The sequence below is a fragment of the Colossoma macropomum genome, unplaced genomic scaffold (genome assembly GCF_904425465.1).
Source record: "Colossoma macropomum unplaced genomic scaffold, Colossoma_macropomum, whole genome shotgun sequence".
Lineage (NCBI taxonomy): Eukaryota > Metazoa > Chordata > Actinopteri > Characiformes > Serrasalmidae > Colossoma > Colossoma macropomum.
Genome location: NW_023494808.1, coordinates 16909094 through 16931542, shown reverse-complemented (window position 1 = coordinate 16931542; position 22449 = coordinate 16909094). Strand labels below are relative to the sequence as shown.

Genomic DNA, 22449 nt, shown 5'->3' with positions numbered 1-22449 from the left:
AGTGAAGCTACACGAGTCTTCTGAGTTTTATATGTAATGTTGATGATGGTAAAATAGTGGTAAATAAGAAACAATATGTTTTCTTTGGGGACTGGTTTTGCCTTATAACACCCTACATGTATCTCTCCACCATTAATGGGTTTAAACATTTTTCATAGGATCTCTGGTTCCTATCACCACCACTGGATGATTGTTAATCCCATGCAAGGAGATTCAGAATGTACAGTTTATATACATATTGCAGACTACGGTATGACATTAACAGGTGGAAAACAGGTTGAAATTTTGAAAAATTGGTGGAATTCCTATTTAAAGCGGTCTTAATGGATTTGGTCTGTTTTCAAATTATAATTTCACTTCAAAGCCTCGTGTATTTGTGTATTTGTACTGAGAAGCTGCCTCCTGTGGTACCTCTGCACACTAAAAAGATGGTTCTATTCAGGCTCATGAGTTGTATATAGACCCATTGATCAACCAGCATGACCATGATGAAGTTACCAGCTTAGACCAGCAAGAATTGCATGCTGGTCTGTGCTGTTTTTTTCAGCAGGGTAACTATTTCTTTGCATGGTGAAATGGTTGTACATGATACATAGCGCCAAAAGGGTTCTGCTATTGTTAGGATGTCTAGCTTGTAATAATAGAAGAACCCTTTTTGGTGCTGTATAGAACCATGTATATCACATTCTTCATCAGTGTGATGGAGAACCATTTCACCATGCAAAGAACCATTTAAAACAAAATGGTTCTCTGTGTAACTCTATATAAAAAGATCCTTAAACAACACATTCTACATCAGTCTGATGGAGAACCATTTCACCATGCAAAGAACCATTAAAGCATGAAATGGTTCTATATATAACTGTATAGAACCATAACATGCTCCATCAGTCTGATGCAGAACCATATCACCATGCAGAGAACCATTTAAGCATGAAATGGTTCTATATATAACTATATAGAACCATTACACCATGCAAAGAACCATTTAAGCATGCATCAGTCTGATGAAGAACCATTTCACCATGCAGGGAACCATTTAAGCATGAAATGGTTCTATATACAACTCATGGTTCTAAACATAGCCACTGACTTTGCTAAAGAACCCTTGAAGAACCATCTTTTATGAGAGTGTACTCTGGTTATTGTCCCTCTGAGTGACCTGTCCGAAGCAGGACTCGTTCCTCAGTGTGTTTGACCTCTTCTGTGAACACACTGAGACACAATCACACTTCTTGAAGCACATGACGCGCTCGCCACGGAGCTGCATGACTGCAGGGTGGAGCCCTGCCTGCTGTGACAGCACACTCTTACCACTGTGGCGAAAATCAGCTGGATTTCAGAGATTTGATGCCAGTCTGAGGGCAAGTGGCGCTCAGCTGACTGCCACAAGTGCATGCGAGGTGCGTTTGAGGTTTCCTGGTGGCACAGGCTCTGAGCGGAACCTCTGCTTCGTCAGTGGTTCACAAGCTGAGTAAAGTGTGTTAGTGCAGTGGTGGACTGACCACAGGAGAAACTCTGACCTTAACATTTGAGATAAGTTTAGTTTTTTTATGTAATGTTGATTAAAGGTGAAACAGTCATAAATCAAAAAAAAAATGTAAGTATTTTTTTGGGCCCTGCAATGGACTGACGACCTGTCCAGGGTGTAACCTGCCTTCCGCCCAGTGACTGCTGGGATAGGCTCCAGCACCCCCTGCGACCCAGAAGGATAAGCGGTTTAGGAAATGTGTGTGGGTGTGTGTGTGTGTGTGTTTGGAAACTATTTTGCCTCACAACACACTAAAGGTACCTTTCTGCCCTAAATTTATATTTTTTACAATACATTTTAGGCCAAACCCTCTCAAAACTATCGTAAAACAATGTCTCAGGCAGCAAATCTGTAAAAATTTAATGTAAAAACTTTCTGCCATGAGGCTTTTAGAGGCATTAAACTCTTCTGGTTCCTATCATCACCACTGTGAACTATTATGACTCTTAGTTTCTCTAGTACAGAGAAACCACTCTGAAGGACTTTGTTTACATTTTAGCAATTGACTAATGCAGAAATGTGAAAAATCGGTGGAACTCCCCTTTAGGGCGTCTGGTTTATCTAGTTATTAATGTAATTGTAGGTCTGACCTATTTGAACACTGTATTACAGCATGATGAGACAGGGTTCAGCACCAGGGGTAGATTTCTCTGTTAACCAGATAACTTGAGCCAAGAGTTATAGGCTGTTGGGCAGTATATTCTGCCCAACAGCCTATAATATTCATCATAGGCTGATAGCCTAAATCTCCTGAAAAGGGGGACTGATTTGGTGGTTTGGTGTGAAATGCTCCATTCTAGAGAAACTTGCAGTCAGAATTGTTCACAGTGGTGGTGATAGGAACCAGACGTCCACCTCTAAAAGCTTCCTCACAAAAAGTTCTTACGTACAGTGGTTAAATATACACTGTCTGATGTCTGAGACGTTGTTTTAGGATGGTTTTGTGATAAAGTTGTGATCCTTTCATTTTAATCTATTCCTGGCGAAGGGACACATGCAGGGCGTTGTAAGGCAAAATAGTCCCTAAAGAAAGTAATTTTTCCAGATTGATGACTGTTTAACCATTGTCAACATTACACACAAACACTCAGAAGGCACCTGTAGCTTCACTGTTTGTTTTGGTTTGTAAATAAGTGGATATTTGTGTTGTAGACATTGTGACTCCTGGTTCCTATCAGCACCACTGTAAAGAAAGAGTCTGTGTTCTCTACAAATAACCCATTTCACATCAAACCTCTCTGAGTGACTCTGTTTACACATCAAGGACTGAATTTTTCTGAAAATTTGTTGGAACTCCCCTTTAAAAACTACGCCGTAGTAATGATGTGCGCATGCTCGGTAAGACACCGGAGCGGGCACAGAGGAGGGGGATGTCACGTGACCGTGCTGGGTGGTTCTCTTGTCTTCCTCACATGACTGGAACATTCCTACTGCTGAGAGAGTGAAAGAGAGAGACACAGAGAGAGAGAGCGCTGCTGAAAGCAGGCCGGAGAGCGAAAGCTGAGGATTTTAGCGACGAGCGAGTCGGAGATCAGCGGGCGAGGCCGCCGACAGAGGAGCCTCCTCCTCTCAGCAGCTCCACAGCAGGACTGGACCGAGGCTTTATCGTCTACAGCGGAAACATGAGCCGCGCTCTGCGGGCAGCTGCTCTCGCCGCCGCAGCTCTGCTGGGTGAGTACAGCGTTTAGAGAGCGTTATTATTTCATCACGTAAGGAAAGCCGAGAGCTCCACAGCGCCACCTGTGTGCAGGACTGAGCGGCTCCGTTCGGTGCCGTGCAACCCGTTCACTACTCTGCCTCACACACCAGTGTTTAAAGTTGGCAACCACTTTGTGCTCGTTTCTCTCTGCATGTGCAAAAAATAACGCGTCTTTCTTCATAACGCAGTGGCAGCTCCCCGTTCAGCTCCTGTCCGTCTCCTCCGCCGAGCTGAGGCGGCTGGACTGTCAGTCCGGCTGATCGGCTCTCTTCTCAAACAAACTACGCCATAAAGTGACTCACTGATGGCCCCGTTCGATCCCGTTAAGCGAACCGACTCTTCCCACCTGACCGGTTCAGCGAGTCCTTGGTTTCCAGGTTCTTGTTCAGCTGTTTCCTCTTCTCCTGCTCGCTCAGCCAGATCCGGACAGTCACTGTTCATACTCAAGAACCCATTTCCGCCTTTTCCGGAGTTTCTGGGATTAGCATGTCAACACTTTGACCTAGTATCTCGAAATAATGACATTGGTTTGTCATAATATTGGCATGCCACGTCGAAATAAATATTTAGTTTCTCAAAATTCGACTTAATATGTCAAAATAAGGACTTACTAAGTCGCAAAAGCGACGTATTATGTCGTAATAATGGCTATAATCACAAAATAACACTTCGTCGAAATACAATAACTTATTTCGACAAAGTATTTCGAATTGTTGAGGCGGAAAAAGACATTATTTCGGGATATTAAGTCGTCATTTTGAGATATTAAGTCATTATTTCAAGACAAATTCATTATTTCGAGATATTAAGTCCACGTTTTGAGGAAATAAGGTATTATTAAAAACTAAAAAAAAAAAGAAGTAACTAAAACTGTTTAACATCCCGCAGAAACAGGAGGAGAAAACTGTCTTTTTCCTCTGTTTCCATACAGGTTGAGAATGCCACAGTGTGGTGTTTTCAGTCAGGATTTTACGGGGTTAAACAGCGAAAGCTCGTTGCTCTGGGTGTATTAGAGGTCCTCAGCCGACAACACAGACGTGAACACTGAGCAGCAGCCCCACAAAAACGTTCGATTCAGTTGGACGTGTGAGTCGGTTCGGTCGGTCCGTTGAAAAGAACCGTCTCAAAAGAGTGACTCGTTCACCTCTCGCTGACAGTGTTACGGGCCTGTTCAGACCTGTAGCAGCGCTGAGGCGTGGTGACGTTTTCAAATAAGCCTTAATGTCGCATGTAAACCGCACGTCTCTCTTTCTCTTTCCACTTACACACACACACACACACACACACACACACTATTGTGCTTGTGCTTGCTCGCGCGCGTCACGTGACGCCAGCAGCTCTTTGTGTGCTGACAGCGGCCTCTGTGTGTGTGAGGGACACTGACCCCTCTGTAAAGTGGGCTCTCTTTGTAAATTAAAGTTCAACGTTTCTTCTTCAGACCACAAGGCTAGTGTTTTTATACGACCAATGGGTTTTATAAATGCTGCTGTTCAGCTTTGGGCAGGATTCTTATTGCTGTATTCAAACCTTTCAATGCAGAAATGTTAGTTGTATTTTAAAGCTATATTTTTACAAATTTAAAGGAACACTCCAGCCAAAATGAAAAATTTAACCGTCATTACATCTGTGTGAAACATGCTTACTTGCCTCCTACAGCCGTGCTGTAGTAGCGTCTAGAGCTGGATTTTGTGGTTTAAAGAGTAGGAAAACTCCCTGCTGATGATGTGTCTTGAAGGTGGGAGGAGCTTTGAGCTTTTAAACACTGCAGCTTCTTCAGAGTGTTTTGTTGTTTTTTTTTTCCATTAGCTGGTGAAGACAGAAGGAAGGCAGATATAGCTAATGGTACTGCTAGGAAGTGGAATATCTTGTGGTAGGTGTGCAACTGTGGTAACAGTCTTCAAATCATCATTATCAGTCGATACTCAAACGACAGAAATGACTCGCCAGATGATGAGGACAAGCTGAAAGCTAGAGTTAGTAAGGTAAGATAACTAGACCAGGCTGTCTACTTATCTTACCTCAAGTTTGGCTTCTTTTCTCTGGCTGAAAGGGTGAAAAACACTTATTTCTGTCATCCATTATTGTGCTGAATAAAGAGAGAATTGCTGTTTCTTTGTTCAAAAGCCAAAATAAGGAGTTACACTTACGCTAACTCTGTTGTAATTATTAGCCCACAGCTCAGTGGCTAGGCTAGCAGTCAGGATTGACGCCTCAGTAGGAATTCCCGGTGGTTGGAAGCTGTATTTGAATAAAGCATGCTGGGTATTGCAATGAGAGAACAGTAATCAAGTGAAAATATATAAAATAATGCAAAATCATGAGTCGGAGGGACACGGTGCAGCGCAGCAGGACACTACATAACAAGACAAATAACATATTAAACACTCATTTAGGGCCTAAATGCTCCTTTAAGTACATAGTGGCTAATGTCAGAATATGCTAGCATTTAGGAACAAGTTTAATATGTAGCACCAGCAATAGTGATAGAACTGAATGTCCCAGTATCAGATGAAATTTGAGTTTGCATTAATAAGGTCAGTGAACTCTTTTATTAATGGTACTCTGTGCTGAACAAAATGCCTCACCAGCATGACAAAGCTTGTTCTCATCTAGTTCCATTTACCTCTGTACTGTGATAACCAGACAGAAAGCACCAGGAAACGTCCTGCTTATTTACTGTTTGTTTATGTAGCCTATTTTAAACCATTCTTTCAGAACAATCTCAAGCACCCAGAATGGGAGATGTGTTCCATTTTATCATCAGATTTTAGTTTAGTTATCCCTGTTTAAACCTGCAGAGTCAAAAAATCAGCTTGGCAATGGGGACGTTGAGTAGAATTGGACTGGAATTGAAAGCTGTTATGGCCATAGTTTTGATTATGTGTCAGTACCTTTAACGCTGAATATATCACAGTATCACGGTGACAGTCTGCCAGTACAGGCAGTATATCAGCCAGCACTGATGTTGATAATGAGAAAATCTTTTTAAAATTGCTGACTTCTCTACTAGAGCAGAAAGCCCCTCTAGATGTTTCTGTTTTTCCCACACTGTGTTTGTAACGCTGTTTTTCATTGTGGTCTTCGTTCTTATTAAAGCCACAGGCTTTGTGGCCTAACGCTTTTGGCAGAGGTGACCATGTGTTGCAAAGCAAATATTGTTCTGTTTTTCTTTCTTTTTTTTTCTTTTTTTTATAGTTAAACTGCTGTGTAATGTCAGCACCGGATAGCATGTGAGTGAGTGTGACTGCAGGCGTGCCCTGTCATACGGCACTATAATTTCCCGAATCCCTGGTCATCACCATCCCAGGACTGCACAATTGTGGCCTGCTTTCAACTTTGCCCAGCCCATGTGGCTTCTTAGCCAAACTCCAAATATCTCCAATACGGCGCAAAAGGAATATGCATTTGTCTGGGATTCCATCCCAGTAGCCATCTGTAAATGAAGTACTTTATAACAGTGAAGGTTTTAAACATACACCAGAAACACACCTGTATTTTCAGCCTAATCTCTGCTGGCTGCATCTGTAGCATAGTGTCAATTACCATAGATGATATTTTGCGCTGAATCAAATGCCTACATTAAAATGAGAACATTGAAATTACTGTCCGTCTTAACTGACTGTGCAATACAGAAGCAGCAGATAGACTTCAGATTGAAGGTGCTGAAATATTACTTTAATTCATGTTGATCCGTGCAACAGGTGTCTTGAGTGAACAAGAGGAGTGTTTGGTTTTTGGCTACAGTAGTGGGTTTTGTTATGGTGCTGCTTCACATAAACAGTAGGGATGCATAAACAGGTTCAGCCCTTATTGGAATCGGCAGATTTCTGTTCCGATGAAACACTCGGCCAATATATTTTTATTTTGCCAAGCTGTTTTGCAGTTTTATGATGTAAATAGTGTGAGGCAGGTAAGTGTGCTCATGCTGTACTTAAGTCCTGCTGCTACACCTACAAAACAACCTAATTATGCATGACTCATTGTGCTGAATAGCCAGTCGCCTCTTACTTTCAATGTAGCACAAATGACAGTTTGGGCAGTTAAAGTGCAAACAGTGTTATATAGCATATATACAAAGCCTTTTATCTCCATTTGTCACACACACACACACACACACACACAGAGTTGAATGCGAAAGTTTGATGTTAGTTCATATATTGGAAAAAACAATGAACAACATAAAATGTGCCATGACTTTTGCACAGGCCACATTTTAGGTTATACATATTTGATGTCATAAAAAATTCATGATCAGTGCACACCCATTAAAGAGCGACGTGATATTTGGTTGCCTGTGTTCACCCACAGAAGCCCTTGTGGAGATGAATGTCTGCTTGTTTAGTTTTAAATCAATGCTTGTAGCGCCCTCTGGTGACCAGTTCTGTGGTTCTCAGGCTCATTCTGTCAATAAGTGCTTGTTTTCTGATCAAAGGCTGCATTAGTTTGGCACTAACGATGAGGAGAATTTTACATAGTTTATTAAATAATTCCACTAATATAAACTTAATGTAATCAATTGTTTTACTTTAGTACTTTGGGTTTTACAAAAGACTACATTATTAAAAACATGATGACACGTTTGCTCAACATTTGGCCGATTTTTATTGGCCTTCTTTTAAAATCCAAAGCTCACACTGTGTGGGGTAAATAAACACGTGAAACACACTAACACATTTCCAGTACTTCCTATTAGTCAAACTTGCAATATATAAACATTATTTGCTTTTTAATGAGTTTTCAATTTTAAATCTCTTACCTATCAAAATAACATGAATGAAATAGTGTTATATTTTGAGAGTCACATGGATATTTAGCACAATGAGCATGTTTTAGTACAGGTGTAGAAGCAGCTGAATACTGCGCGAGTGCACAATAAATTGTCTGATTCACAATTTTGTGTTTAGAGCAAGAACCTGCCAGGTCCGTGACTCCCTGTTGATTACAAATATATTTGATGGTGGCACAGCTTTACAGAGAAACCTTTACGGAACTGAGCGTCTGAGTTTTTCCCAGATAAATAAAAGACATTCTGCTGCTCTCTGTTGCAGGTTGGTTGGCTGTGGCACATGCTGTATCATTCGAGGTGAAAGATGGGAATTCAACATGCATTAAAGCAGAGCTCTCTGCCAGCTTCTTCATCATGTATTCCACATCCAATGGAACGGTATGGTCTTCAAACCCCACTATACCCCCACAGATGTTACTGTTCAAAAGTTTGGAATCAATGTTTTCAGTTATATAAAACCAGTTTGGTTTTAGATGAATGTATAAAATGAATTCAGTACGCACGTATGCAATTTTATGGCCTTTAAATAATTATTAGGAAGCTATAAAAAAAAATGAAAAAATGTTAGAATGATAAACAGGGCTTTAGATGATTCTGAAGTGACTGAGAAAGGTAGCAGTGAGAATTAATTCATAATAAATGTAACATCCAGAGTGCCTCATGCTCTGTGGCAAATAAGCTTTGAGAAAGAACTAAAAAATATATGTTCTAGATACGAATTTATACAGCACATTATGTACAGTATGTAATAAATCAGAATCTAAAATATTTTTCTACATGATGTAAATTATTTTTATTTTAAAAAAACACAATTTACTAATATAGCCAACTAAATGTTGGTGTATTTAAACATAACATTTGAAACTAATATTGCATTAAAATTCGATCAGCAAATCACAACGTCTAATTAATTGCGCATTAAAGTGTAAGAATGTAAAGCTGCTTTATATCAGTTTATTACATATCATTGTTAAACATGAAGTAGCTACATGATCTGTGTTTACTGCTTTTTCACACAGTTACATTTTAGACATTTAATTTATTTGAACAACTCTACTCTGTGTTGTACAGTCTTGCCTGCTGTTGTCAACATAAGCATTTATAAATATCCCTTAAAGGAAGTTCTTTATGTGCTGTGAAGGTGGAGACAAACTAAAGTGTTACTTATTTTTTTCACACAGTAATTAAACCACAAAGTATTATGGCCAGTTACTTCCTGTTGATGTGCACCAGCGTTAGAAAGTTTAGAATCACTTAATCATAGTCGTATTAATATTTGTTATTTTATTCACTATTACTAAACTGAAATGTTATAAATCACACACCAGAAGGTATTTTTAGATGTTTATATTCTTTGGATCTTTTGGGAAACAACAAGAAGTTATTAACTAGTATGTGAAACAATGAAACTCAAAATTAATTTCAGAATTAATTTGTAATTGTATTCATAGCAATTTCAAGTTATATGCATCCAGATAGAGCTGGATTTACAAAAATGTTTTTAACTAAACATGCTTTTTTTTTGTAAGAATTAAAATATTAAAATATGAAAAATTTTTACAGCTTCCTGTAAATTTGAAATCTATGAAATCTATGAAGTTGTTGATTTTAATCGTTTTTTTTAACATGCACCTAATTCTTCTTTATATTGTTACAAGAGTGATTCCAAACTTTCAATAATCAGTGTTCTAGTTCACATATGTATCGTAACATGCTAAGCCTTTTTATGTTCATGTGTATGTTGCCTGCAGAACACGGTGAATGTGCAGCTCCCGAGCTCAGCAGTAGTGGACAGTGGTAGTTCCTGTGGAAGCTCTGGGGTCTCTCCAGAGCTGCTGGCATCCTTTGGGGATGGTCACTCTCTGGGCCTGGTCTTCTCCAAGGATGACCGTCTGTACAGAGTTTTAAACCTAAGCCTGACATACAACCTGAACGACAGCACCTATTTTCCTCAGTCCTCCAAAAAGGGTGAGAAATGCTTCGTTCTGTCCTTCCACTGCATTCTGCTTTAGTGTTGTGTTAACTGGAGTAAGGTCTGTTCAGGCAAGATGGTCAAATGCTCACTCTGTGATCACTCCTGTGGGAACAGTAGGCAGTTATAGTCATTGGTAGGTTTGGATGGTATAATGGTAATAAAGTATATCACAGTTTTTCAAAATTATGACAGTATTTCCAAATTAATATGTCATATTTCTGTTCCCTGTCTGAATGCCTAAACAAACGCATACCACCATTTATTTTAGATTGGTGCAGTGGAAGCCCACTGATGGGTGCCGCTGATGGAAAGAGGGGAAAAATCAGAGCCAGGAAAAAATTAAGCATTATAGCAGGGTGATGACTAAAAGCTACACTCACCAGAGAACAGTTTTTGAATTTGATTTTCTTTTTTTTTAATTTTATATTTTTTTCTAAGATTATATTTGGTGAATGGAGGAACAGCAGAGTAATAATTTCATTGTACAGTGTAACTGCCTGATTCTGCTGTGCATATGACAATAAAACTGTTGAATCTCACTTGGCCTGCCAACTAAGCCATTATTAGCTTAGCCTAAACGCTACAGACCCAAACACTTCAGAACAGGTTCAGTTTCAGCTTGAAACCAGTCACTTGACCGTTGCTCTCTCAGGCATTAGTGTTCTATCGTCTACACTTGTTTCAGCAGAGCAGCAGTTAGTCAGAATGAAACCTATATTGTGGTGGTTGGCACCGTTTGGGTCTGTAGCCTGCTCGCTAAGCGAGCATTAAGTTAGCCAAGCTATAGATCCAGATACCACAGAACAGGTTGAATTTCTCATTTCTGCACCTTCAACACCGGGTATTCAACTTCACTCAGATTTGAATTGTTATCATCTAAACTTCATCAGAGCTTTCAGAATTTAACATGTTCTGTGCTAAGCAGAGCTGTTTAGCGTAGCTTAGTTTAGCTTAGCTTAGCTAGCGTGATAACAGCTCTTCTCTCCTAGTCACCAGCACGGTTCAACTTTTAGTGATTGTTAGACAGATGTTTTGACATTTATTGAATGATGGTTTGAAAAGCTTATTCTGAAATACCACAAACTGCAGTAGCTAGTATTTGGAGACGGCTTGAAAGTATGAAACTATTGGATTCTGCCAAACCCTAGTCTGTGGTGTTTATGAGTAGGACTTAAGTTATTGATGACACTGGTTGCATACTGACCATCAGTATATCTGCTATCATATTCTGAGCAGAAAATGCTGGGTCGAATATCGTAGACAAAAAAAATGAGCACATTCTGATCCTGTCACAAATCTTTTGCGTTTCTTCTGGCAATCTAAAGTAAATCTCATTTATCATGATATGCATGTATGTAAATATTATCCATAGATTTAATTTTATATCTTTTAAGTAATTTATTAATTAGAACATATCAGATTGGTATCAACTGATACTCAAGGTTTCAGTGCTGGAAAAGAGAAAGTGGTATCGAGAAGGTGTATTTGAGTTACATGCGAGTCTGTCTTACCATTCCAGAAATTGTTACCTTGGATACAAATGCTACAGGAATCTCGGCACAGCTTAACACCACCTACAGATGTCTGAGCTCCAGCTCCATCCGTCTTGGGGGCTCCAATGTCACCATCACCTTCTCAGGCGTCCGGATGGAAGCCTACATGCCCAGCGCCAACCTCAGCTCCAAAGGTACAAAGTCTAGTGGTTCTTACTATTAGACGTTGTGCGGCACTGTTACTGTATCCTTATGGGTGCTGATTCCATTGAGCAATTTATAATGGGCAGCCGTGCTACCGAGTGACACCTGCATGCATGCCAATAGGTGGACCTTAACTGAAGCAAAATGTTGGTGTTATTATTTCGCATGCAGTTATAAAAATGCTCGTTGCAAAATTTATATTGCCAATATTTTGAAAGGTGGCACAAGCAGCAAGGATTTCAATACGTTAAATGTAAATAATCATTTAAAGATAAACCATGCAAAAGAGCACAGTGACTTTTCTTAGTTCTGAAACCTTTCAAATGTCAAGTTATCCAAACAGTAAATACCCTTTATTCAAGCTTATTATGTTTTTTGTGGTTGCTTATACCAGGATATATAGGCACCTATTGAGTTAGGGTAGATAGAGTTCCTGTATCAGTTCTCTCTATCAGCAAGGATCAGGTATTGGTATTGGAAGGGAAGAAGTGGTATAAGGATGGTACCTTGATATCAGTTCTATTATCATTAAAAGGAAAGGGTTCTTGTTGCACTCCAAGGGGCTCTCACACCTTCCTTGTTTGGTGCAGACCTATCAAACTTTCTTGGCCCGTTTTGACAGGTGTGAACACTCCACCTATACTTGAGTACTTGGGTGCGCACTAAACAACTGAACTGTGGACTGGCAAAATCGCAGGTCTTCCAGGTAAATGCTGGTTCAGTTTTCTGCTGGAGAGACGAATCAGCATCAGAGCAGGCTTTTCTCTTCTTCTGGCAGCACGTCAGCACAGTACTGTCCACATAATCTGTCTGTTTCAAGACAGAGTCGAGTCTTGACAGACGCTTACATCGCTCTTGCAGCTTAAGCTGCTGCTAATAATGCCAGATGAGCAGTAAAATATTGGCAAAGCAATGTGTTTGATTTTGGCATATGGATCGTGTAATGTATTGCATCAGTGACCTGATTCATTACATTCAAACTGACAAACAGCAGAAGCAGATATCAAGTAAGGTTTTTTATTATTATTGCTTTGACTGTGATACACATAGACGTTAAGTACCCTATTTTCATGCAGTAGGAGTTTTGTTGGCTACAGTGTTGGGAAATATGAGAGTAACAGAGCACTTGAATCTCTGCTGAATTTCTGATGAGTGCATAAGTATAATTAGCTCATGTTTATAAATTTGGTCAACTTTAGCTGCTGCAGTGTGAAACCAACTAAACCAAATGGAAAAATACGCAGTGTCACAAAAACTCAAACTCTGGTTCGGACTTGAGTAAATGAACAGCCAATTGAGGGGTCCGTAAGAGAAAAGAGACAGAATTAAACTTGAGGGGTCCTATGTTATTTCCTTGAATAAATTTGAATTTCCTGACAGAATGCATGCCCTCACACAAGGTGACCTTCTTTTTAATGTTTTATCGTGTTCAGCATTAGATTCCTCCTCCTGGATAAACTGTAACCTACCCAACCCTAATGCATAATGTAACCATACAGTCTTGTTCTCTGAGCCACATCTTTCTGGTTTAAAAATGAAGCTTAAAGCTCGAGTGCATCTCAAACTTCAGAGAAACTTTAGATGCTTTTAATTTTGTCAGTAACAACCGTGAACACAGAGACAGTTAATGTTATTAGCAGCCATGCTATAAGCCAGTGGGTAACATTCACACTAGCTTCTTGCAGCATGCAATAATAAGACTTCCAACATATGACCAGGATTTTTTTCTTTTTTCTGGCAGAATTGAAATTTGATTCACTTCTTGTGGGACCAACAAAACCTGCCTGCAGATTTAATTATTATTTTTTTTTTTTTTGAACTACCTAAATAATATATTTTAATAAATTAGCTTAGGAAAGGTACACTATTAGACCTACATCTAAGTAGAAGTCATTCACAGTGATACAGATAGTAAGTTTAATGACTTCTGTCAAATAATGCCTACAAAATAAATCGATATCATCAATACATAGCTCATGTCATAGTCAGACTTTCCACCAGGGGACCCCCTTAAGACCTCCACCACACTTCGAACCCTGCGCTAAGTCATACAATGTATGTGTGGAGCAAAAAATCTGAATCAGAACAAAGTGAGAAAGATAGCATTGGCTGCTGCAGTATTTATTAGAGAATGAAGTGAATTGACCCTCCACTCTGTGAAAGGGTATTCAGTGGGTTCTTCAGCTCAAAGATTGCAGATCATTCTGACCTGACTATATTTTATTTATAAATTTCTCGGTTATGTTATCCAGACTGATAATGTAATTATATAATCAGTGTAAGTACTGCATAATGAGCATGTTATGTTGTATGTGTTTTCTTCAGAGTCTGTATGTTCAGCTGATCTTCATGCCACAACTGTAGCACCCACACAGTCACCCACGACCGCGCCAACCCCTCCTGCACCCCGCAACCCAGAGCGCGGAAACTACAACGTCACCAATGTGAACGGCACTGTGTGTCTTCTGGCAAATATGGGATTGCAGCTTAACGTCACCTATTTCTCAAAGTCTCAGAACAAGGTAAAAACACATCTACGTGCCCTTTGTGGTTTATTCAACCACATTCAGGCTCTTAGTAATAGTAAAGCAAGTGTTTTAATAAGGTCATATTGGTCCCTTATTTAGCAGGATTGTGTAGAGACGAGCACAGATCAGAGTGATAGGTAAACTGCTCCACCTCTGGTTCATAAAACCATCATATGATGTCAAGATTAGAAGTGCAGCTTATGAATCATTTTCAGCTGTATGGCAACAAGTGCACACACACTGCTTATGTCATCTGCAAACGCTGCTCTAATTTACCAGCTTTTATGTATAATTTAAAGCCAGTGAAAGAAAAGCATTCAGCAGGCTCATGAGTCAATAGCTGTCGTCCATTAAAAGAAGCCCGGTCAGGCAATGCTCTTTCATGTGCAAATGCGGCATTGAGGTCTTCTAGCATTGCAAATTCTGCCCTGATTAACAAGTGGTTTTTCTGTTTATGGTTACTGCCCAATTGAAGGACTAATGAGCTAATAAAGGCCCAGTGCAAATTCCACTTCATGTTTACTAATTGCATGACAATATTCAAACTGAATTACCTGCAATTTCAGTACAAGAACTCATGTGTGCGCAGTTATTATTGTTGCCAATAATATTTTCTGTTTTATTGCTGATATTGATTTTATTGATATTGATTTTGATGATTTCAAGTTAATGTGAATTTGTAATTTCCTTTCGTACTGTGACGTATTTCCAAGTGAAATTAGGTATTTGAGACCTAAACATTAAGTCGGACCTTCTTTTTGACTCTGCGCTGTGTGATTTTTATATATAAAGATGTATGTTGCGGTCTAAAAAAAACTCCTGCAAAATACATCCCGACAGCTCCGACTTGTAAATTAGAAGTTCAGGCTTTACAGGGCGATTCACAGCAGCGCAAGCACACCATATTGTAGCATGTTTTTTCTCCTCCAGTAATGCCGCTACTTATCTATGTTTTAACGAGGGAATCGTACATAATGCATTTTTTTGACAATATATGATGATCATGCTTAATATGACAAGAGACATGCATGGTAAAAACATGCAAGGTTAAAAAAAAAAGCTACATTTTGATTTCAGGTTGACTTCAGCTACATTACTATATTTCTACATACTCTGACCTGATCGTACAGATGTGCTAAAAACAAAATTGAAAAATAATGAAACTGTCTGTATAAATGATGTATATTCATTTTACAATTGGATTTGTATGCTGCTCTAAACCTTATCTCTCTCTATTTTTCCAATCAGACTGTTAAGGGAATAGTGAACCTGCAGCCCAATAGGACGTCTTTCACAGGGTTGTGTGAGGCCACAACTGCCACTCTGGTGCTGATGGATGGCCTCACCAACCTCAGCTTCGCATTCATGCTGGTGAGGGGCTTAAACATATATTTTCTTTCTCTTCCACTCACATCCTTCTTTTCCTCCTAATGTATGTCTTCTTTATGTCCACAGAATGTCACCTCCAAAAAATATCACCTCAGTGCTCTGAACGTGTCTGCTGCCTGGCCTGATATGACGGGTAAGGAAGAGAGCCACAACACTCATCCCAGAGAACCCCATGAAATATTGCAGCAGCACCATGTTCTTGCTACTGTTTAGATTTTTTTGATCGCAAAACTTGGCCTTGGTTTGCAGCCACTTCTCATTTCAGCACAGTTTTCATAGATTTGCCATATGAATTATGTATGGAGTGAGGAATGACTTCAAAGATCTAACAAGTGTTGATGTGTGTGTGTGTTGTTCTTTCCAGCTCCATTCACTGTGGGCAACAGCTCTCTGAACTACCTGCAGGGCACGCTGGGCCGCTCCTACATGTGCACAACTGAGCAGATTCTTCCTGTGACAAACACCTTTTCCCTCAACACCTTCAGCCTGCAGGTGCAGCCTTTTGGTGTCACTGGCAACAAGTTTGGAACAGGTACAGTGGACCATTTGTCACCTTCAGATCATTGACAGGAACCTGAGCACAGAAGCACCTGGCTGTTACTAGGGATAGGGGAAAAATAACATAGTATAATGTCACATTTATGGGGCCCATCTGTTGATATTTTATCATTTAATTACTAATATTCATATTAGTGATGTGAATTTTGGCAATTTCTTTTTTCAGCTGTTATTAGTCATGGAAATTTATCATTAACAGACTAACCCAAAGTTATGCACACAACCTATGTAAACATCAAATACAGTTTACATAGGTTTTTATTGAAAGAAAAAATCCAGCCTAATGTAACAGATAAAATAAACTTTATGTAGTCTACTAACTTACATTTACCACAAATTTTAGCCCAAGTTAATGAACATATATGGCCTCAACATATATGGTATAACTGTTAGCTAACAGACACATTTGAAGACTAACCCTCAAGGCTACACTAAACAGAAGTAAACATCCTGTTGTGTTAGTGCTGTAAACTACATTTAGGATGGCTTAATCTGCTGTATCCCTTTATCGATGGCTCTGAGACTTCAGAAAGCCTGGACTTGTGCGTCACTAAGTGGGACCTCCAGACCAGGTTGTGCTCCCGTGCCCTCATACATATAATCCAAAAAACTGTCTAAGTTCTCTCCTTTTCAAATTCTTCAATTGTTTATTGGAAATGAAGTTGAACATGTATGTATTTGTCGGTTAACAGTTAATTGGTTTGTCAATGATATCCCTAATCATAACGTCTATTAAACCCCTTGTTAGACTAATGTGATACCAAATAGAATTCATTCTGATGTTCAGGGCTTCTGTTAGAGGAGTTACTGATTAGTTGCATAGAGTAGTGGATAACATGTTTGCCTTGCAAAAGAGAAGAACGGTGTTCCATCCCCCATTCAGGCAAGAACCTGAAATAACACTATCATGTACCAATAAAACTCCTATAAGGCAAGCTGTAAACTGTTCTGGAAAAAGGCACCATGAATCGGAAACCAGGATGCATTTTTCCTCCTTAGCATGACGTATTTCAGAGTGAAAGAGTTGTGGGCGGGATGTGATTTTATCCATGAGAATTTGATTGAATTTCAAGCGGTTGAGAAGCAGGTGTTCCATAACGACCATAAAGTCAGACCCAGGCGTAAAGTACTTTTGAATGATGAGGATTTCACCCTGCAGAGTGCAAGAGGAGTGTAACACAATATCTCTATATGAATGCCTCTACTCAATAATCTGACACAGCTTTGGTTTTTTGAATAGTTCTCACGTTCTCATGATCTCCCTTTATAGCTGAGGAGTGTCAGATGGACAAGGACAACATGCTGATCCCCATCATCGTGGGTGCTGCCCTGGCTGGCCTGGTCCTTATCGTTCTTATAGCGTACCTGATTGGCAGAAAGAGGAGTCATGCAGGCTACCAGACCATTTGAACTCCACCAAGACCACCGCCGCCAGTCAAAATCTCTGTCGTTTTCCTGATGGGAGGAAAACCATTGCTACTATGGCCTGACTGGGACTCTGCTGACAAAAGACTGGCCTGTTTGTTTGTGTGAGTGTGTGTGGGCATGAATGAGTGTGTGTACTTTGTTGTTCCACTTTTTCTCTGTCTGTTCCCCCTAATGCTCTTGGATTACTCAAGGAGAAAAAGAAGCAAAGTCACCTAATTGTTACTAACAGCTGTTTCTAGTCCCGTCAACACAAACCTTTTGTATCTCAGATTAGATCCCACGAGTTAAACCCAGAATTTCCTCTTGTTCGATTTCTCGTATTGTTTAATATTGTTTATCGGTCCTGGCTGATCAGCATTGTACCAATGTCCGTCTGTTTCAGAGGTTATTTTTTAAAGAAATTGGTATTTGTGTAAATAAGCGTTCTACCTTTTAAGTTATAAAATGACTACGATTTTTTGTTTTTGTTTTAAATCAGAGAGGGACAGGGTGGCTTTGTGCAAGTTCTTTCCCATGCAGTCTTCTATTTCAGCCATAAACCTCCTCTTAACTGGCATTATACAGCGTTTGACTACCAGGCTCAAGTGTGTATAGAAGACTGGGCTGGAAGAGCAATTTTAATTTAGTAGCATTCTTAAAGTTGTAGCTTTTCCTCTTACCCCAAATGTAGTCGTTCAGCTATTTGGTGTCTGAAGTTTAAACAAAAAGTCAGAAACCACATGGATGTCTGCTTCTGTGTGTATGGCAAAATTTTGACTTTATCTCAAGATAATGGCTTATTTTCTTAGGATTTTTGACATTCTGACATGCAGTGTTGAAATAATGAGTTATTAAATGTTAAGAAAGGAAGAAGAGGATGTGTTAACTTAAAGAAATTGGTATTTGTGTAAATAAGCATTCTGCCTTTTAAGTTATAAAATGACTACGATTTTTGTTTTTGTTTTTAACCAGAGAGGGACAGAGTGGCTTTGCGCAAGTCTTTTCCAATCCAGTCTTCTATTTTAGCCAAGAACTCAGTTCTCTGAAGAAAATAAGGAGTTATTTGGAGAAGCATCCAAAGAGGATAAGATGAATATTATTCGGGAATCGTTATTTGGACATATTAAGTCAGAATTTTGAGAAAATAAGTTAATAATTTGACTTCAACATTTCAAGCCAACATTTTGAAAAAAGTTGAATTTCGAGATACTAAACGATTATTTTGATGTAGTAAGTCATTATCTTGACAGTAAAAAGTTTGAGGGCAAATCATTATTTTGACATAGTAAGTCTACGTTTTGATAAAATGTCATTGTTTTGATTTAGTATGTCAGTATTGGGCAAAAATAATTAATGAGCTTCCTTACAAGTGTGTGATGATTGATTTAGACATTGTTTGTACAATGCTAATAAGCTTCTAGTACTTGTTAACTACATTAGCCTCGTATCTCCAGTGCAAATCTAAAGACACCAAATATAACTTGGCTGATCAGCTACATTTTAGGTAAGCAAAATTATGTAAATTTGCAAAATTTCACCAAACATATTGCTTTAATCTGCTCCACCAGTAAGTAAACTATGTGGATGAAGCGCAGGGTTTAGGAAAAGCGGTCTGTAAGTGTCTGGGTGAGCACATCTTTGAAACAGAAACCCAAGCCAGAGAGAGAGAGAGAGACGAGCGGCATCAAATGACGAGGGCGAACAAGCCCCGGTTAAATAATTGATGCGCTTTTCTAGTATTATCACGCGTTAGGGAACCTGCTGCATTAGGACTCGGATCTTATTCTCGCTCTGCGTCCCTCTTCTCTCGCAGAAAACTTTACAAATTGACTTTCTCAGGTTGATTTAAGGGCCTGGATACATTGAGGAGACGCCTGTGGGGAAAACTACAGCCTTTAACATCAGCCTATTGAATCTGGGGCTTTCATTCCTTCTGCTCACGGTGTTTATTGACCCCGTAGTTCCATGTGTCAGTACTTTATCCCTTACAATTAAACAGGCTGTTATTGTGCCTTTAAGACTCCTATATGCAAATGAGCTACGTTCTGATTGGCTGCTCTGTATTGTGCCGTTCAGTCATTCAAGAAACAGTCCAGGCTGAAACGCTCCTTATTACCTCAGTGTGGATGGGTGAGGCTAAACTTTTGTAGACTGAATAGGTAAAAGTAGTGAGTTCAAAACGGGCTGGTTTTGCAGCATAGTTTCCATATATGGACAGTATGGAGTGGTGTGTGAATTTGCCCCCTTCATAAGTTATTAATGTGTTTTATTAAATACTAAAACAAACGTTCTATTCAGCCACTGTCAACACTTTTCTTTTTACATGGCAGTTTGTCCAGTGCTCCTCAGTGTATTCAGGCCTTGAATGGATCAGGAGAGGACAAATAAATTGTGGACAAGAGTGCTGGGTTAAAAACATTATCCATATATTTTTTCTGCTTTGTTTTCCCTCTTTGCCTTTTGTTGCTTAATGGTCATCTTGACTCTTCTGGAGATTCCAGCGAAAAGGGAAGATTACGAGCATCTGCAGACGCCTGTCTTATTATATCCCAGCCCACTTCTACAGGATTTACGTCGCTCATCAGTCTGTGCATCCTCCTCCAGGATGTGAATTCAGCACTACAGAAATGTAGAGGACTTAAACGTTTAAGTTTGACTGGATGACATAAAATATTCACTGGCAAGGTTTTAGCTGCAGTTTAACGATGTTAATAAGCATGTACAGCAGAGACAATATGGCAGATGCACGGTTGTATGCAAAAGTTTGGGCAGCCCTGATCAAATGAAATCTTCTTGACTTACCAAGTGAAAATAATTTAACATACTGGAAAAATAATCAAACATAAAATGTGACCTGTCCCAAAGTCGTGGCACATTTAGTATTTCATGTTTTATTTTTTTCCAATATGTCGAACTCGAAATTGTGCATTAAAATGTGCAGAAAAATGCCACATTTAGGTTTGTTGTCTGTAGAGGATGTTTTCAACAAAACATGTAAAACATGTAACGTAAAACGATCAAACTTTTGCATGCGACTGTACGTGTTCACTCTCAAAGGTGGCATAATGCAGTGAGGTGCTACAGCTCTGTTTGCTCTGAAATGATGTTCAGGGAGTTTAGTAGTTTGCTATATTGCATTCAGTCACATGCAAAAGTATGAACACCCCAATCAAATTCCACATTTTGTTGTTTTTATGTGAAAATAAGTTAACACGTTTATTACATGAAACAAATTTAAATATGGCATTTTTCTGCAAATTTTTGTGCACTGTTTAACAGAAAGGAAAACATAAAATTCTTTCCAACTTGTTAAATTCAGCATATAAACAGTAATCGTGTATTACAATGTGCAGAAGTGTGTTCTTTGTAGAGGATGTGTAACTTATTTACACTTCGGAAATCAACAAAACTTGCCATTTGACCAGGGGCGTGCAAACTTTTGCGTACGACTGCACAGTAGGGTCCAAAGGTCTGAGACCACTAGTGAAAATGCATCTATTTTGCATTGTTTTCTAAATGAATATAGTTACAAATGATATTATCAGCATAACAATTTGAGTGAAAAGCAGAATCTTTGAAATATTTACATTGAATTTGCATTGACTTTACGACTGCAGAATCCTCTAACGTATAGATCAAAGAAATAGATGGAAGAGAAAAAGCTAAAAAAAAAAAACATTTTTATTTTATCAGAATTATTTCATCACATTTGCTTAAATTTGAAAACTGACCCAGAAATAGTGCAAAATCTTAAATGTCTGCTTTATTTTACTTGTCATAACTTTTCTTACTTTGAAATCATCTTCTAAAGCATTCTGTCAGCCTCCATGTTTAAATGAAAAGAAAAATCTCATTTTCATTGTGGTCTCAGACCCTTGGACCCCCTCTGTAATGAAACTGTCCTTGATGAAATTATAGCACAGAATATAACTGTACAATTTGATTGTATGCGCTTGCAGTGCAGTTACATTTTCCTCCTGTTTTATGTACAGCAGATGAGGTTTGAAACTGAAGAATTGTTGGAAACGTTCTGTTGCATCTCATCTGATCTGCTTTGTCGTGGTTATACATTGCAGTGATTTGAGCTTTTATTTTTGTAGTGTTTTTTAAAAGCATCTTGGCGAGGTCAATAAATGGGGTGAACACTTAATTGTCCACCTGTTCTAAGATTAGTGTTGATTTGCACATCTACCACTGAAACTACATCTCCTGCTGAACCTCGATTCATCCTAGGGGTTTTCACATACATTTGCCAAAAACAAACACCAGGAAATACATATTAAACAGAGAATAACCATGCTGACGTAAGATCAGTTTGCCCTTAGAGATGGCACAATATAATTTTTTCAGCTGATACTGATTTGATATTTCTTCAGTAAAAACTACTACGCTTTAATTGAAGCACATCATTTGATGAGCTGAAAGTAGGTTATCATGCCACTTAAACACTATTAAAATCACAGCACTTAGTGTGAGCGTGTGCTATTTCAGGACAGGTTTGTTACAGGATTGAATCAGATTCGTTCTTTTTCCCCTCCAACATGCGATTCACCATTCTTTGCAGATATCGGCTCAATACTGCTACTAAATTGGTGCCATCTCTATTTGCCTTTCAGGAATACGGAGGATGAGCTGATCTTAGAACTGCTTGGAAAAAAAAAAGACTGCATTTTGTAGGCATTAAAAACTACAAGAATGACCCTGAAGTATCAGAATCAAAGCTTTTAATTCTATAAAAGACTGACATTACAGGGGTCAGAGAAAAGATTTTACACATTCCACAGGTGAGAATTCCTGACATCGTGCACACTTTACATGATCTTCTTGACACAGACCACATGCGTCATGACAAGTGCTGAACAATTTCAAAGTATTTTTT

At 39.0% G+C, this 22449-nt stretch overlaps 1 protein-coding gene across 1 annotated transcript; it reads left to right on the top strand.

Moving 5' to 3' along the window:
- The first annotated feature begins 2910 nt into the window (after positions 1-2910).
- lamp1a (lysosomal associated membrane protein 1a) lies at positions 2911-21739 on the top strand. Its single transcript, XM_036557472.1, has 9 exons — positions 2911-3202; positions 8279-8394; positions 9768-9984; positions 11511-11678; positions 14014-14210; positions 15465-15587; positions 15672-15738; positions 15970-16137; positions 17434-21739. The coding sequence occupies exons 1-9, from the start codon at positions 3154-3156 to the stop codon at positions 17571-17573; spliced, it is 1245 nt and encodes a 414-aa protein (XP_036413365.1). The 5' UTR covers positions 2911-3153; the 3' UTR covers positions 17574-21739.
- Positions 21740-22449: the final 710 nt, after the last annotated feature.